The sequence below is a fragment of the Saccostrea cucullata genome, unplaced genomic scaffold (assembly GCF_032062105.1).
Source record: "Saccostrea cucullata isolate Sc308-1 unplaced genomic scaffold, CSIRO_AGI_Scuc_v1 ctg734, whole genome shotgun sequence".
In the NCBI taxonomy this organism is placed as follows: domain Eukaryota; kingdom Metazoa; phylum Mollusca; class Bivalvia; order Ostreida; family Ostreidae; genus Saccostrea; species Saccostrea cuccullata.
This window is the reverse complement of record NW_026928122.1, coordinates 162798-177488: the sequence shown is the minus strand read 5'-3', so window position 1 is coordinate 177488 and position 14691 is coordinate 162798. Positions and strand designations below refer to the sequence as shown.

Here is a 14691-nt window from a genome sequence, read left to right as displayed (position 1 = left end):
TATAAAGACAAATATAAAACCATAACGCTACCGTTCTGCAGCTAGGAAGAACAGTCCTATTTCTTCGCTTTCTTTGCTAGCAAAGGGTTTCTGATACGTTACTTTCCTCATAAACTGCAAATAGTAGCGTATTAGAAACCCTTGGTCAGCGAAGATGACAACGGCTTGATTTGCCAACCTTACGGCGAGCTGCGGGACTATAGCTCTCCGAAGACGGGAGAGCTGCAGTGTGACCAACTCGAAAAAATAGTATTTTTATTGTGCATAAAGTGCGCTGCTTCTCGGTTTCAAACTGTCATAATCTCAAAATATTTCTAAATGGGTGTATCAAATGAATTCTTTTGCAATTTTCACTTACTATTTCAACAACAAATAACTGTTATAAATATCCCTCCATGAAATGAGACCATCCAATTTCGCATTTTACTGTCATTTTTAAGATGACAAGATACAAATCCTTTCGATTGAAACACGCTTCGCGAAGAAGTCTAGAGGTCATGATATTTTTTTTTTTAGTTTTTGTGCAAATGTGTGAATTTGAAGGAATTAATTCAGTACCAATCGCAGTTTTTGTGCGCATTTTTTAACAGATTTTTGTTTGGGTGGCACTGTAGAGTTTCAGTCGTCTATCTTATTTTTTTCTTATACCAGTAAGTTACAGAAATGCAGGTACCTTACGGTTACAAAAAAGATTTTTTTTGGGGGGGGGGGGCATGTATACATAAAAAATATAAACATGAATCAAAACTAAAGCAAAAGACTATTTTCAGGAAATAAAGTTCACCACAACTGGCCTACTACGTGCCTGAGATGTAATAGGATAAAAGTAGACTACACGCAACACAATTCTAAGGATGCTAACCTCGTGCTTTGAATAATTATAAATTGCAAGGATAAATATTACCATTATGCATTCGTTTATTGCTTTAAAAAGTTTGATCGCTTGATCACGACATTCTTATATGTATACCTGGTGCAGTTTTAAATTATGTGCTGTAATCGTCTTGCTCATCTATACCATATCACTCTATTTAAAAAGTTTTAAACAAAAGAATATAACCAAAAACACAATATCCGTAAGAAGAATTGATGGAACATTTTGTATTGCTTCAAGAAAAGATCAAGAATGATTATAAACTACAAAAACTAGCATTCTTTTCATGCAAGTTTGAATAATTTCATATTATTCAAGTTAAGTAACATAAGCCAATAGTCTCAGAGACGTAAACCAGTCGTCGCATTTACACAAATCAAAAGTCGCCAGTGTCAAAATTTTACAGAAACCAGTTGTAGCACCTACATAATGAATTTGCTTGTTATTAGCGAATTCCATGGAAATAATTCATTAAAAGCACATTTTTAGTGTTCAGGGCATTAAATAACGTTGAATTAAAGTTAAATTTATCCACTTAGCTGTCCAATTAGTTCTGTAGATTCGAATGCGAGTACGTGAAAAACACTATGTAAACAGCCATTTACATGTAATTTTTCGATATTGAACCCTCTTCGGGTATAAAAGCAATCCAACTGCTTAACTATTTAATAAATTTGCTTTCTATAAAGTGATTTTTATTGTGTTATATAAAAAAATATGCATTTAACTAGATAATTCACAGGTGCCAATAGTAGCTGGTGTCCGAAACCAAGATTTTCTCGATTCGCACTTTACCAGCAGTGTATATGTAAAATGATTGTAATAAGTATTTTATAAAAGCCCTCTAAGTTGTAAAATTTATGGTCCCTGGGTCATGGGTTCTGAATTCTTAATTTGGGATTCTATTGACAATACATATATGTATAGTAAAAATTCATAAATTCAGCACATGGTTATGATGTGCAAGGTTGCCTCTTAAAAATTGTGAAATGTATGGCCCAGTCCCTGGAATCAGGGATTCTGCTGTTATGGAGGCTCTATTACTTATTATTGAAAATGCGTTTTCCTATGGTCATGGATGAACAAATGAAGTATTTATAACGATACGCAACGGCGCTTCTTCCAAAAACTGTGTGAATGTCATGGTTTCCGAATCGGAGGGGGGGGGCTTCTTGATGGGACTCTTATTGGTCATAATGAAAAAATACATAAATTCTTAAAATAATCTTCCTCTCTGACCTTAATTCATATTCTACATACAAACGTATTGCATGGCTATGATAACTTGCTAGGGGGTCTTTCCAAAATTGCGAAATTCAGAGCCATTGAGTCCGAGTTTCAGGTGTTAGGGTAGGGCTCTATTAATTACATTGTATAAATGTATCAATTCTTTGAGAATCACTTTCTCTGCTCCTGGTTATAAAGCAAACAAACTAAGTGTGCACGATTATGACGAACAACAGTACTTTTTCCAAAACTTGCATTTCATGACCCTGGAGATCTAATGTTAGTACAGGCTCTGTAGAGTACATACTAGTTAAATATTCATTAATCGTAAAGAATATCAAGGTTTCAGATGTTCCAAACTGAGGAGAAAAAGAACGGATTGTTTCTAAAACAACGAAAAAGGCATCTTTTCCACCTAAGGTAATGGAAACAAGTTGAATAATTATGTATAATGCAAATAAATGTCTGCTTTCTTCCTCCTCTGGTTTCCTTTTGGCGTAATGAACTACATATAGTAGTAACAAAAGGGGGAATAACCCTGTTTTTCTTCCTTGCTAAAGATTACCAGTTTGTATCCATATAAATTAATAACACAATTCTTCTTAGAAAAAAAAACATAATAATTTTATTATCAAGTTATAAATCACAATACTCAAAAACGCATTTTTATCTGTATTCTTTATATTGGTTTATCCGACTATCATCGCAGGAACGACAAAGCACACAAAATCCTTTCCTGAAGCGTCTTGAATTTCCCATTTTACAAGGAGTGATATCTGTTTATTAAAAAAAGTATCTCATTAAAAAGAAGTATATTTGAACAGTCATTGATTTTTATTTTCCTTATTAAAATAAAATTTCGTTTATTCGTCCTCGAGGCATAGGGGTTATCTAGTAAGAGCGTTTTTCTAGCGTCGCACAGTAAGAAGTTGATCCTTACGTCGCGGGACGTGGAGACCTGTCTTTCGGATGAGACCGTATAACCAAGGCCCCGTGTCATAGTAGGTGCGCGCTGGCACGAGAAAAAAGCTTCCTCACAGCTCAATGGAAAGGAGTGTCGAATATACAGTAGTAATAAATTTGTAGCACTCCATCACCAAAAGATGGCTTCTTGATATGAGTGAAAAATTCTCCAAAGGGACGTTTAACAAACAAACAAACAAACAAACAAAAGCTAAATTAAGTGTTATGTTTATTCCTTCGTTAAAAATTCTCAATCTGGTTCTATTTTCTCTGTTCTATTCTAAATATCGATAGAGGGTGCTTACTCCTCCATGACACCTGATCCATACTCTGATTTTTTTTAGAGGTCCGTGTTTGCTCTACTCACAAACTGAACGGACGTTTGGGGTTGATGACTGTTCGTTATCTTCATACTTCCTTACTATTTTTAGAATCATGTAATATCTGGTATGTGATTGGCGGCTTTTTATAAAAAAAAAATTGTATTAAAAAGTATTGATTACCTTAGGATAAGCTGGTTCGACAAAGATGGAGTTTGTGTAGGTAACTTTTTGGTTTGGTTGGACGGGGACAGGGGGGTTGACTGCCCCATTAGAGGTTGGAAATGGGACAGGTACCCCTCCAATTATTCCATGGACAACTGTCTTGAAAGTGGCCGAATTGGCACCTGAAGAAAAAAGTAAAAGTAATTTCAAAAATTAAATTTATGCCCAGTTCTCCTAACGCACGCATCAAATATAACTTTGAATTGACAATGAAATAAACTTTATTCAAAACTTTATATCCACATAATAATATTCAAGGAGATAAAAAATGGAAGATAAAAAATCTTCCGTTTTTAGTTTAAATTGGTTTTTATTTTCTAGATTTTATATCAAAAGTGTATGCATAAACATTCCAAGGTCGTAACCAAGTTTCTGGAAAGGGTGGGTAGGGAGTTGTAATTGTTCCTCAGAGCACCCTGCCTCTATCCGACGGCCTTGGGTACTTACTCGGCGTAAAGTCGAGGGATATTGTGACGTTGGAGTTTTTCTTCAGTTGACAAGGTTCTGACGGACATGGCTTAACGTCAACGCTTTCTATCTTCCCCGAGACGGAACCTGTAAGTAGTTGTTAGAAACATGATTTATTTAAACTTTATTTTGTTCATATAAAGCAAATATATTTTTTGATTCTAGCAATCATAAAAAATCACAACTTCCCCACTCCTGGAAATCGAAATTCGGGTGCCTCACTTGGAAATAAATGATATATCCCTTCAATATAAATATATTTTTTCAATTTTAATTAATTAATTATTTGAGGAACAAAATTCAAACATTGAAAGCAAATTGCATTGCAAAGTCCAAAATTGAAAGAAACGATTTCAGTTTAGAATAAAAGAAATTGCACCTACCACAGTCCTTGAATTTCACATTATCAGCGAGGGAAAATGATAGAATACCAAGAATAATGCACGTCTTTATCATTGTGTTTTACTAGATTATAAACAAATATAGGTTTCTTAAAACTTGTGTAGAAACGTGGTTTGCATGTATTCACATTTGAAGGTTACATTGTGAATGTTCTATCTTCCATCAAAAGGCCAGAGAAGGGGAGTTCAGGTTAATTAATTGAAATGTTTCTTAGATTTCTTCATTTTTCTTTCATTGAAAGTTGTAAAATTCCAGATTTTAATTTCATAAAAGTGTATAATCTGAGAAAAGGCCTTGAACTTCGTTATTATAAAATTCAAAGTTTTCGTCAACTACCTGTACAACCTACACACTGTATATTAGTATAGCCCAAACTTGACCCTTTGGATCTATTGTGGTTCGATTTCGCTCGAAGTTCAATTGTCGCACGACGAATTGGAGTAAAGTAACGAGAACGTGAATTATCAAGTTAACTTATCCATGATAACACGTACCATGATTATATATAAATATTTGATATATATCTGTGACCCATATTAAGGTGACATAGAGAAGGGGGCACATATAATGACACCAATCCCAAATTCTCGGGCCTTTCTGACTAGAGTTGTTTTTCCGACCTATGACGGAAAGACCCGAGATTATGCGACTGATAATGACACAGCCAGAAAGAGCATCTTGACGTGCCCACTGTTGGCAAAATAAATAGATAAAAATATATGATTGTTATACATGGGCAATCATATTGTTGGTTATCATACAAAAATATTTACATAATATGAATAACATATCCGGGAAAGTAAAAAATTGCCACATTCAGCGTTTTACCTCGATTAAATAGGATTCCAGTAGCCTTTCTTGTCTGGGTTACTCGGTTAGCGATGTTCGAGTAAATATATGAAAATTATTATGTTTTAAAAAAGAGTCCAAAAACTTAATTTAATTGACCAAATTTTATCGATGGTAACTTTCTAACTGCAAAGATTTCTCTGAATCTTTGAGAATCAGTTATTCATAGCAAAAAGTAAAAGGATAAGCACAAGTCTGATGGTCCCCCATGGAGTGTCGCTAACTGATTAAAAAAGTTGAAAGGATCCGAATTTATAGGACAGCTATTGACATGTAAGTTACAGGTACGTAGCATCGATTTTGAAAGGGGGGGGGCAGCCACAGGAAATTTTTTTTTTACTTACCTAAAAAAGTTGACAAGCAAAAAAAAAAAAAAATAAATAAAAAATAAAAAATTTAAAAAAAAAGGAAAATTGCCCAAAGTTGAAAATCCTATTTCAATATCCAATTTTTCAGCTTACAACACTATATTTCCCTCATATTACTTTACTTTACTATAAACTGACCCCCCCCCCCCCCCCCCCCCCCGTTGCTACGTCCCTGAGTTAAGTCACTAAATATGACTCATGATTTAGAAAGAAACTCAAGAATTACAGTGGAATAATTTATTGGACAAGTGTACCTCATTTAATGCACACAATTATCAAGTAACGTTCTAAACACCAGTAGTCCAGTACATATTCTCGAGGAAAAAAGGTCACGAAAATCACAAATATTTCTCATGTATGATTAAATGTTAATTTACAGCAATGTGCATCTCTTATCAATATTACTTAATTAAAAATGCACTATAAACCCTTTGTTTTATTATTATTCAAAGAAAAATATACATTCCATAGGAATCCATTGAAAAATATTCATATTATGTCACATCTATATATAAATGAATAAAGAAATTGAAAAACTGTGATTAGATTCGGAATAAGTCAAAATGAGATGAGATGATCCGTTTACAAATACTTTTTACAATATATAAAACAACATTAAAAGATACGCCAAGAACACTATCTGAAGGGAAAATACAGTATACATGTATTGAGAAAATAATGTAAGCTTAAGGTACTCCGGATCCGATCCTCATGTTCTGTAAACCCACAAAAATGTATCTTAATTCTTTAAATAATTCTGGTAATAAAATTAGAAAATTAATATGCAAAACCTTAACTGAATACCTTTGATCATCTAAATGATTTTTCCTTCTTCTTACAACTATATTTCATCTGAAATTCCGTCTTAACTTTTAAAAACGTTTCTTCATTCAACCTATTGATAAGCTATGTAGTTCAACCCTGCTGTCAGAGAAACAACTATTTATCATCATCGATTTATCAAATTAAAAGTTTATGTTGAATCCACAGATTTCTTTCTTCAAAATTGTACAATTACCATACTTATAAATTATTTACATAACAAGAGGCCCATCGGCCTTATAGGTCACCTGAGTAACATGTAACAACTTTCCAGCAAATGAATTTGGTTCGTGTTTTAAACCAAAAGCCATAAAATTCACAATTTTTAAAGAGGCAACATTGTTTATCATAATTATACCCTAAGCATGCTTACTTTGGTTACTTAATACTTATTGGTTACTTAATACTCTGAGGTAGATCAGGCGCCAGCGGGGCAGGGACCATAAAATATACATTTTTTGTTTCTTTTCACCCACAGATGCTTTGAGCCAAAATTAGTTGAGCAATTGCAGAGAAGTAGCTGAAAATGTTCAAATATTAACGTTCCACGGACCTCGCACGACAACGAACGAAAATACATACAATATGTCACCTAAGTTTACTCAGGTGACCTAAAATGTACAAATTCTCTCTATCACTTGAACTATTATCTAAGGGGTAAAGGTCAGTAGAAAGAAGACATTCACTTATGATATTTTTTTTAAAAATTGGTACACTATTCATGGCTTTTAAATCTCTGTAGAAATCGTTGCCAGGGTTGTTGGACAAGAGGAGTATAGGCCAAATAAATGAAAGGATTTGCAGCATGGTGTAATATGGAAGCAATTCCAATTGTCATGCCCAAAATCTTAGAAATCAAGACACTCCTTGTGAAAGCCATTACCAAAGGATTAACAATCTTCAAAAGGTTATAAATCAGAAAGATTGCAAGAATATACACCACAACAGTATTCATTGTTTTTACTTCTTTTTTGAGAGCTCTAGATTGTCTCACTTTGACAACTTTGATAATGTGCATTACAATAATGAAGAGAGAGGGTAGAATAGTTACGAAAACTTGACCTGGGAGTTGTCCTAATACGCCATCAGAATCAAAGGACATGTACATCATGCTATATGCAACAACCAGACCATAGCTAAAACTTACAAGCATTGCGATTGGACAAAATATTATGATTTTTTGATTGGTCAGATATGACATGCTTTTAATGGGATAGACTAATAGAAGAAACTTAACGATGGCAATGAGAAGAACGTTAAGAATAGCATTCATCTCTATAGATATCATTAACGCAATGATCATAACAAAACTTGGTTTTATGCACTGTAAATACATAAATATTTCAAATTCATAAAAGAGTATAGCGCAAAGTTGAATGAGTGCAAACACATCTGCTATTGCAAGGCTGAGAATGGCCAGGAAATATGGTTTTCTAAGATTTATATAAACAATAATAATAAGTATGGTAGCCACGTTCCCAACCATTCCAACAGAAGTGATTACGATAGCACTTACCTCGATATAAAAAGGCATTTTCCTGCCAAGTGTAAAAATGATATTTAATTGATTTACAATAGAACAATTGAGACCTCTAGAATGCCTAGATTTCTGATTGTCGGCTACATTGTCACTGATGTCTTGATTTTCCTCTACAGTAGTGTTGGTGTCTTGATTTTCCTCTACAGTAGTGTTGATGACTTGATTGTCCTGTACAGTAGTTTTGATGACTTGATTGTCCTCTACAGTAGTGTTGATGTTTTGATTTTCCTCTACAGTAGTGTTGATGTCTTGATTGTCCTCTACAGTAGTGTTGTCTTGATTTTCCTCTACAGTAGTGTTGATGACTTGATTGTCCTGTACAGTAGTGTTGATGTCTTGATTGACCACTACAGTAGTGTTGATGATTTGATTTTCCTCTACAGTAGTGTTGATGACTTGATTGTCCTCTGCAGTAGTGTTGATGAATTGATTTTCCTCTACAGTAGTGTTGATGAATTGATTTTCCTCTATAGTAGTGTTGATGACTTGATTTTCCTCTACAGTAGCATTAATGAATTGACTTTCCTCTACAGTAGTGTTGTCTTGATTTTCCTCTACAGTAGTGTTGTCTTGATTTTCCTCTACAGTAGTTTTGATGACTTGATTGCCCTGTACAGTAGTGTTGATGTCTTGATTTTCCTCTACAGTAGTGTTGTCTTGATTTTCCTCTACAATAGTGTTGATGTCTTGATTGACCACTACAGTAGTGTTGATAATTTGATTTTCCTCTAGAGTAGTGTTGATGACTTGATTTTCCTCTACAGTAGTGTTGATGACTTGATTGTCCTCTACAGTAGTATTGATGACTTTATTTTTCTCTACAGTAGTGTTGGTGACTTGATTTTCCTCTACAGTAGTGTTGATGAATTGATATTCATCTACAATATTGTTGATCTCTTGATTTTCCTGTAGAGTAGTGTTGATGACTTGATTTTCCCCTACAGTAATGTTGGTATCTTGATGTTCCTCTAAACTGCTTCTCATGGACTGAGATTCCTCTAAAGTACTTGTGGTTTCGACATTTTCCTTTAAAATTTCATCAGTATAATGATTTTCCTCTACAAGGTCATTGCTTTGATGATTTTCGGTGTTATTGGTGTCGTCATTTTTCTCTACTGGGATATTTTGAATTCCCCAAATGGCACTAGAAGCAGAAGGTAGCATGTCGTTTCTTCTGGATACGGTTGTCTTGTTTAAGTTCTTAGCGTATCCAGTAGCAAACAACGTGATACAGGGTATCCAGAAAAGCCAAAGAAGGGAATCGTTAAAGTGGATTCTTTTAATGGTCGTTGGCAACATTCTTAAAATCAAGCAAGTAATATTTTACATAATTTAATTTCATTGCTGTTGTTTCGAAACAAATTTGTAAATACAGTGAAACCTGTCTAATCCGACATGCATTAGGAGATAAGTTTTGTACGGAATAGACAGAATCTCGGATTGCACGGTGTATAAAAATGACACAGTAAAATGGGAATGAAAATTACAGATGGAATACACAGTGAAACAGATTACAAAGGTGTCGGATTACACAGTTTTTAACAGTTACTAAATAATATGCATGTAAATCATTGCTTAATTTTTTTCAAACTTCTTAATTTCCTGCACATCATACATACTTCTGAAGAGCTACTGAAGCCCGTAAGAGATCAAATTAAAAAAAAAATGACCTTGGCATCATCTATCCTTTTAAAAGTTGTTTACATTCAGTTAGTTAAATTTAAATATGTATTTTTATTAATTAGATGTGTAATGTTTGCTTGACAATGAATGATATCCCAATGAAGCTGTTTTCCGCTTATGAAACCCATGAGAGAGACAATTAGGTCAGCTTTTTATTTCAATGTTCCGAAAAAGTTGGGGTAATTTTTATAGTTAATGAAAATGTAAAAGAATTTCAGTAGAAAGTTAAGTTTCAATTAGGTTTTTCAACTTCTTATATTCAAAACAGTTATATAATGACCAATTTGAAAATTTTCAACACTCGAATACAAAGCGGCTTAAATGTATAGGTATTGCCTAACTCTACTAAAATCCTGTGAAAAATCTACTGTCTGATATAAACGCAATTGATAGTCTGAAAAAAAAATTTAAAGAGAATTTTTTAAAAGCATGAAATTCATACCTGTGTATTGCAAACGGAGTCCACAATTAAGTTTTAAGAAGTAGTTTTTCGGCTCTTATTTAAAGTCTTCATGATCCAACATGGGGGAGGTTCTTTTGAGGCGTATTTTGTCTCAAAGTTTTCAATGTTTTTTTTAAATAAAATTATATTTCAGTATTGTAGACAGAGAAATAATGAAGATCAAATTTCTTTTCAAACAAATGATTTTTAATTTCCGCTCTAGTGTCATATTATAATGTTAAATATGCCTATATTAAAAAATATGCACTTTATCCCATGCAGTATTGTAAAAACATGTCAATTACAGAATTGGTAATTAAATCTTCAAAGCTAAAAAAGAACAAGCTAATTCAGAGAATTCGTGTCCCCCGCTTAGGGAAAAAGTCGGCTCCCCCTGACTGAATTTGTAGAATTATTAAATGTATACATGTATACTGAAGCAAATAAAATACATGTATGTCAATATGCATATAAAGATTTGATTGTTTATTCTTCATTATGTGTATAGAAGATTTTTTATATGGAATTTTTATCACACTGTAATGATGATTTTATAACCTCATAAATTTTTCATTTCACATGCTGAATACTATCATTTAGTCAAAAAAAAAATAATTAAAAAAAAAAAGAAAGAAAGGTTCGACCGAGACTCAATCCCGGGACCCCTCACATTTGAAGCGAGAGACATAACCACTACACCACGGAATCGCTATAAGTGGCATGAAGTATATGCAGTAGTGAAGTCACATACATGCATATATTCATGTTTTCATGTTCGGTATTCTCAAAATTTTACACAATCCATGGTGTTTGATTTATTCAGCCTTTCTTAAACAGTTCTAATAGATGTAATAAGAACATAAAGTCCGCCGAGAACCTGTTTTATACGCAATAACTCTCCTCATGCCCTTGCGCTAAAAATAGCGACATGTAATACTATAAATACTAATAAAACAAACAAGGCGGAGCACTTTGAGAGGGGCGAGAGACGTCCTAGGGAGTTTTGATATAAAATTACATTGCATAAATTCAAAATCTTCTTGAAATATCGCCCGGAAATGATAGTGTTACAAACAGACAGAATGTATAAATTTACGACCTTGAACTTTGACCTTTTGACCTCAAAATCAATAGGGGTCTTCATTAGGCCACAGGGAGTTGTTATATAAAATTTCATTGCAAAAGCTCAAATAGTTCTAGAGATATCGTGTGGAAACGAAAGTGTTTTAACAGACAGAATTTGCTTATTTATGACCTTGACCTTTGACCTTTTGACCTCAAAATCAATAGGGGTCTTCTTTAGTCCATAGGGAGTTGCTATGCTAAATTTCATTGCAAAAGCTCAAAGGGTTCTCGAGATATCGTGTGGAAACGAAAGCGTTACAGACAGACAGAAAGACGGACGGACAGACGGACGGACAGACCCAAATTAATATCCCCCACTTTTCAAGCGGGGGACAATAAATATGTACTAATTGTGACGTTCGTTCTTGAACTCTTTTATTAACTATGCGAAAAAGATCACTAAACCTTTTATTTTGAAAATTTTCAAGTTAGACATTATAAGTTATTAATGTTACGCACGATACTGGTGATACTTAACGTTACGCTTATAACGTCACAAAAACGTAAAATAATGCACAAATGCAACGTTTTCTCGCATAATCACCAGTGTAAGATTGACTTGTCCGGTGTGAGACAGCAGTGTGAGATTTTTCTGTCTCACACTGTGTATTACTACGCCAAGAACGAGAACGTAAACATTCCGTCATTATATAAAGAAATTGTAACAATGTAAAAAATAAATATCACATAATTAAACAGTTGTCATTTACCTTATTAATATAAACTTATTTTCATTCAAAATATTGTCGTATTTTCACTTTTTTAATGGCACTATTTTTAGATCGCGGAATGATTCTTCTTTTACGCTGTCGGATAGATAAGTTTTTTATTCCCAGTTTTTATCTTTCTGATTAATTTACACGGACTGAAAATTATTTTATCAGTTTACACTATGTGTAAACCATTTTCAGGTACGTTCTCTCCGATGGTGTATTCAGATTTTTAATTAGATGGAAAATTAAAAATATTTTTTTAGCCCCATCATGGCGTCGTCATTGACAGGCCGTTATTTTGGATAAAATAATGCGAGAAAAATAATCATTCATTACATACTCGTGTGGGAATAGTGAAATTCCACCTCGGGGCCAAGATTCACGGTCTAGGACTCGGCAAAGCCTCGTCCTAGACTGTGAATCTTGTCCCCTCGGTGGAATTTCACTATCCCACACTCGTAGTAATGAATGATTCTATTAATCTTTTTACAATGTAACCTTTTGATTAATTTTTATGTGTTCTTCCACCAGACATCCCGTTTAACATTTTAAACAAGCTAATTCAGAGAATTCGTGTCCCCCGCTTAGGGAAAAAGTCGGCTCCCCCTGACTGAATTTGTAGAATTATTAAATGTATACATGTATACTGAAGCAAATAAAATACATGTATGTCAATATGCATATAAAGATTTGATTGCTTATTCTTTATTATGTGTATAGAAGATTTTTTTATATGGAATGTTTATCACACTGTAATGATGATTTTATAACCTCATAAATTTTTCATTTCACATGCTGAATACTATCATTTAGTAAAAACAAGCTAATTCAGAGAATTCGTGTCCCCCGCTTAGGGAAAAAGTCGGCTCCCCCTGACTGAATTTGTAGAATTATTAAATGTATACATGTATACTGAAGGAAATAAAATACATGTATGTCAATATGCATATAAAGATTTGATTGCTTATTCTTTATTATGTGTATAGAAGATTTTTTCATATGGAATATTTATCACACTGTAATGATGATTTTATAACCTCATAAATTTTTCATTTCACATGCTGAATACTATCATTTAGTAAAAAAAAAAAGTAGTAAAAAAAAATAGAAAGAAAATAACGGTCCGACCGAGGTTCGATCCCTGGACCTCTCAAGTTTGAAGCGAGAGACATAACCACTAGACCACGGAGTCGCTTAACACAGAGTGAAGTATATGCAGAACTGAAGTCACATACATGTATATATTCATGTTTTCATGTTCGGTATTCTCAAAATTTTACACAATCCATGGTGTTTGATTTATTTAGCCTTTATTAAACAGTTCTAATAGATGTAATAAGAACATAAAGTCCGCCGAGAACCTGTTTTATACGCAATAACTCTCCTCATGCCCCTGCGCTAAAAATAGCGACATGTAATACTATAAATACTAGTAAAACAAACGGGGCGAGGCACTTTGAGAGGGGCGAGAGACGTCCTAGGGAGTTTTGGTATAAAATTACATTGCATCAGCTCAAAATCTTCTTGAAATATCGCCCGGAAATGATAGTGTTACACACAGAGAGAATGTATAAATTTACGACCTTGAACTTTGACCTTTTGACCTCAAAATCAATAGGGGTCTTCTTTAGGCCACAGGGAGTTGTTATGTAAAATTTCATTGCAATAGCTCAAATGGTTCTAGAGATATCGTGTGGAAACGAAAGTGTTTTAACAGACAGAATTTGCTTATTTATGACCTTGACCTTTGATCTTTTGACCTCAAAATCAATAGGGGTCTTCTTTAGTCCATAGGGAGTTGCTATGCTAAATTTCATTGCAAAAGCTAAAAGGGTTCTCGAGATATCGTGTGGAAACGAAAGCGTTACAGACAGACAGACGGACGGACGGACGGACAGACGGACGGACGGACGGACGGACGGACGGACAAAAGCTAATTCAGAGAATTCGTGTCCCCCGCTTAGGGAAAAAGTCGGCTCCCCCTGACTGAATTTGTAGAATTATTAAATGTATACATGTATACTGAAGGAAATAAAATACATGTATGTCAATATGCATATAAAGATTTGATTGCTTATTCTTTATTATGTGTATAGAAGATTTTTTCATATGGAATATTTATCACACTGTAATGATGATTTTATAACCTCATAAATTTTTCATTTCACATGCTGAATACTATCATTTAGTAAAAAAAAAAAAGAAGTATTTAAAAAAGAAAAAAAAAGAAAAAAAAAAGAACGGTCCGACCGAGACTCGATCCCGGGACCTCTCACATTTGAAGCGAGAGACATAACCACTAGACCACGGAGTCGCTTTACACGCTGTGAAGTATATGCAGAACTGAAGTCACATACATGTATATATTCATGTTCGGTATTCTCAAAATTTTACACAATCCATGGTGTTTGATTTATTTAGCCTTTATTAAACAGTTCTAATAGATGTAATAAGAACATAAAGTCCGCCGAGAACCTGTTTTATACGCAATAACTCTCCTCATGCCCCTGCGCTAAAAATAGCGACATGTAATACTATAAATACTAATAAAACAAACGGGGCGGGGCACTTTGAGAGGGGCGAGAGACGTCCTAGGGAGTTTTGGTATAAAATTACATTGCATCAGCTCAAAATCTTCTTGAAATATCGCCCGGAAATGATAGTGTTACA

At 33.9% G+C, this 14691-nt stretch overlaps 1 protein-coding gene across 1 annotated transcript; it reads right to left on the bottom strand.

Annotated features, from left to right (window-relative positions):
- Positions 1-2731: 2731 nt before the first annotated feature.
- LOC134276494 (NPC intracellular cholesterol transporter 2-like) lies at positions 2732-4591 on the bottom strand. Its single transcript, XM_062758744.1, has 4 exons — positions 4461-4591; positions 4057-4164; positions 3568-3731; positions 2732-2877 (listed from the first exon to the last, which is right to left on the bottom strand). The coding sequence occupies exons 1-4, from the start codon at positions 4531-4533 to the stop codon at positions 2791-2793; spliced, it is 432 nt and encodes a 143-aa protein (XP_062614728.1). The 5' UTR covers positions 4534-4591; the 3' UTR covers positions 2732-2790.
- Between the last annotated feature and the right edge of the window lie 10100 nt (positions 4592-14691).

Bases quoted from the DNA above. Each gene is read 5' to 3' on its own strand.
- LOC134276494 (XM_062758744.1), bottom strand. From the start codon at position 4,533: ATGATAAAGACGTGCATTATTCTTGGTATTCTATCATTTTCCCTCGCT. The intron at 4,165-4,460 runs GTAGGTGCAATT...AACTACTTACAG, and splicing joins TGTGAAATTCAAGGACTGTG to GTTCCGTCTCGGGGAAGATA. The intron at 3,732-4,056 runs GTAAGTACCCAA...TTTTTTCTTCAG, and splicing joins ATCCCTCGACTTTACGCCGA to GTGCCAATTCGGCCACTTTC.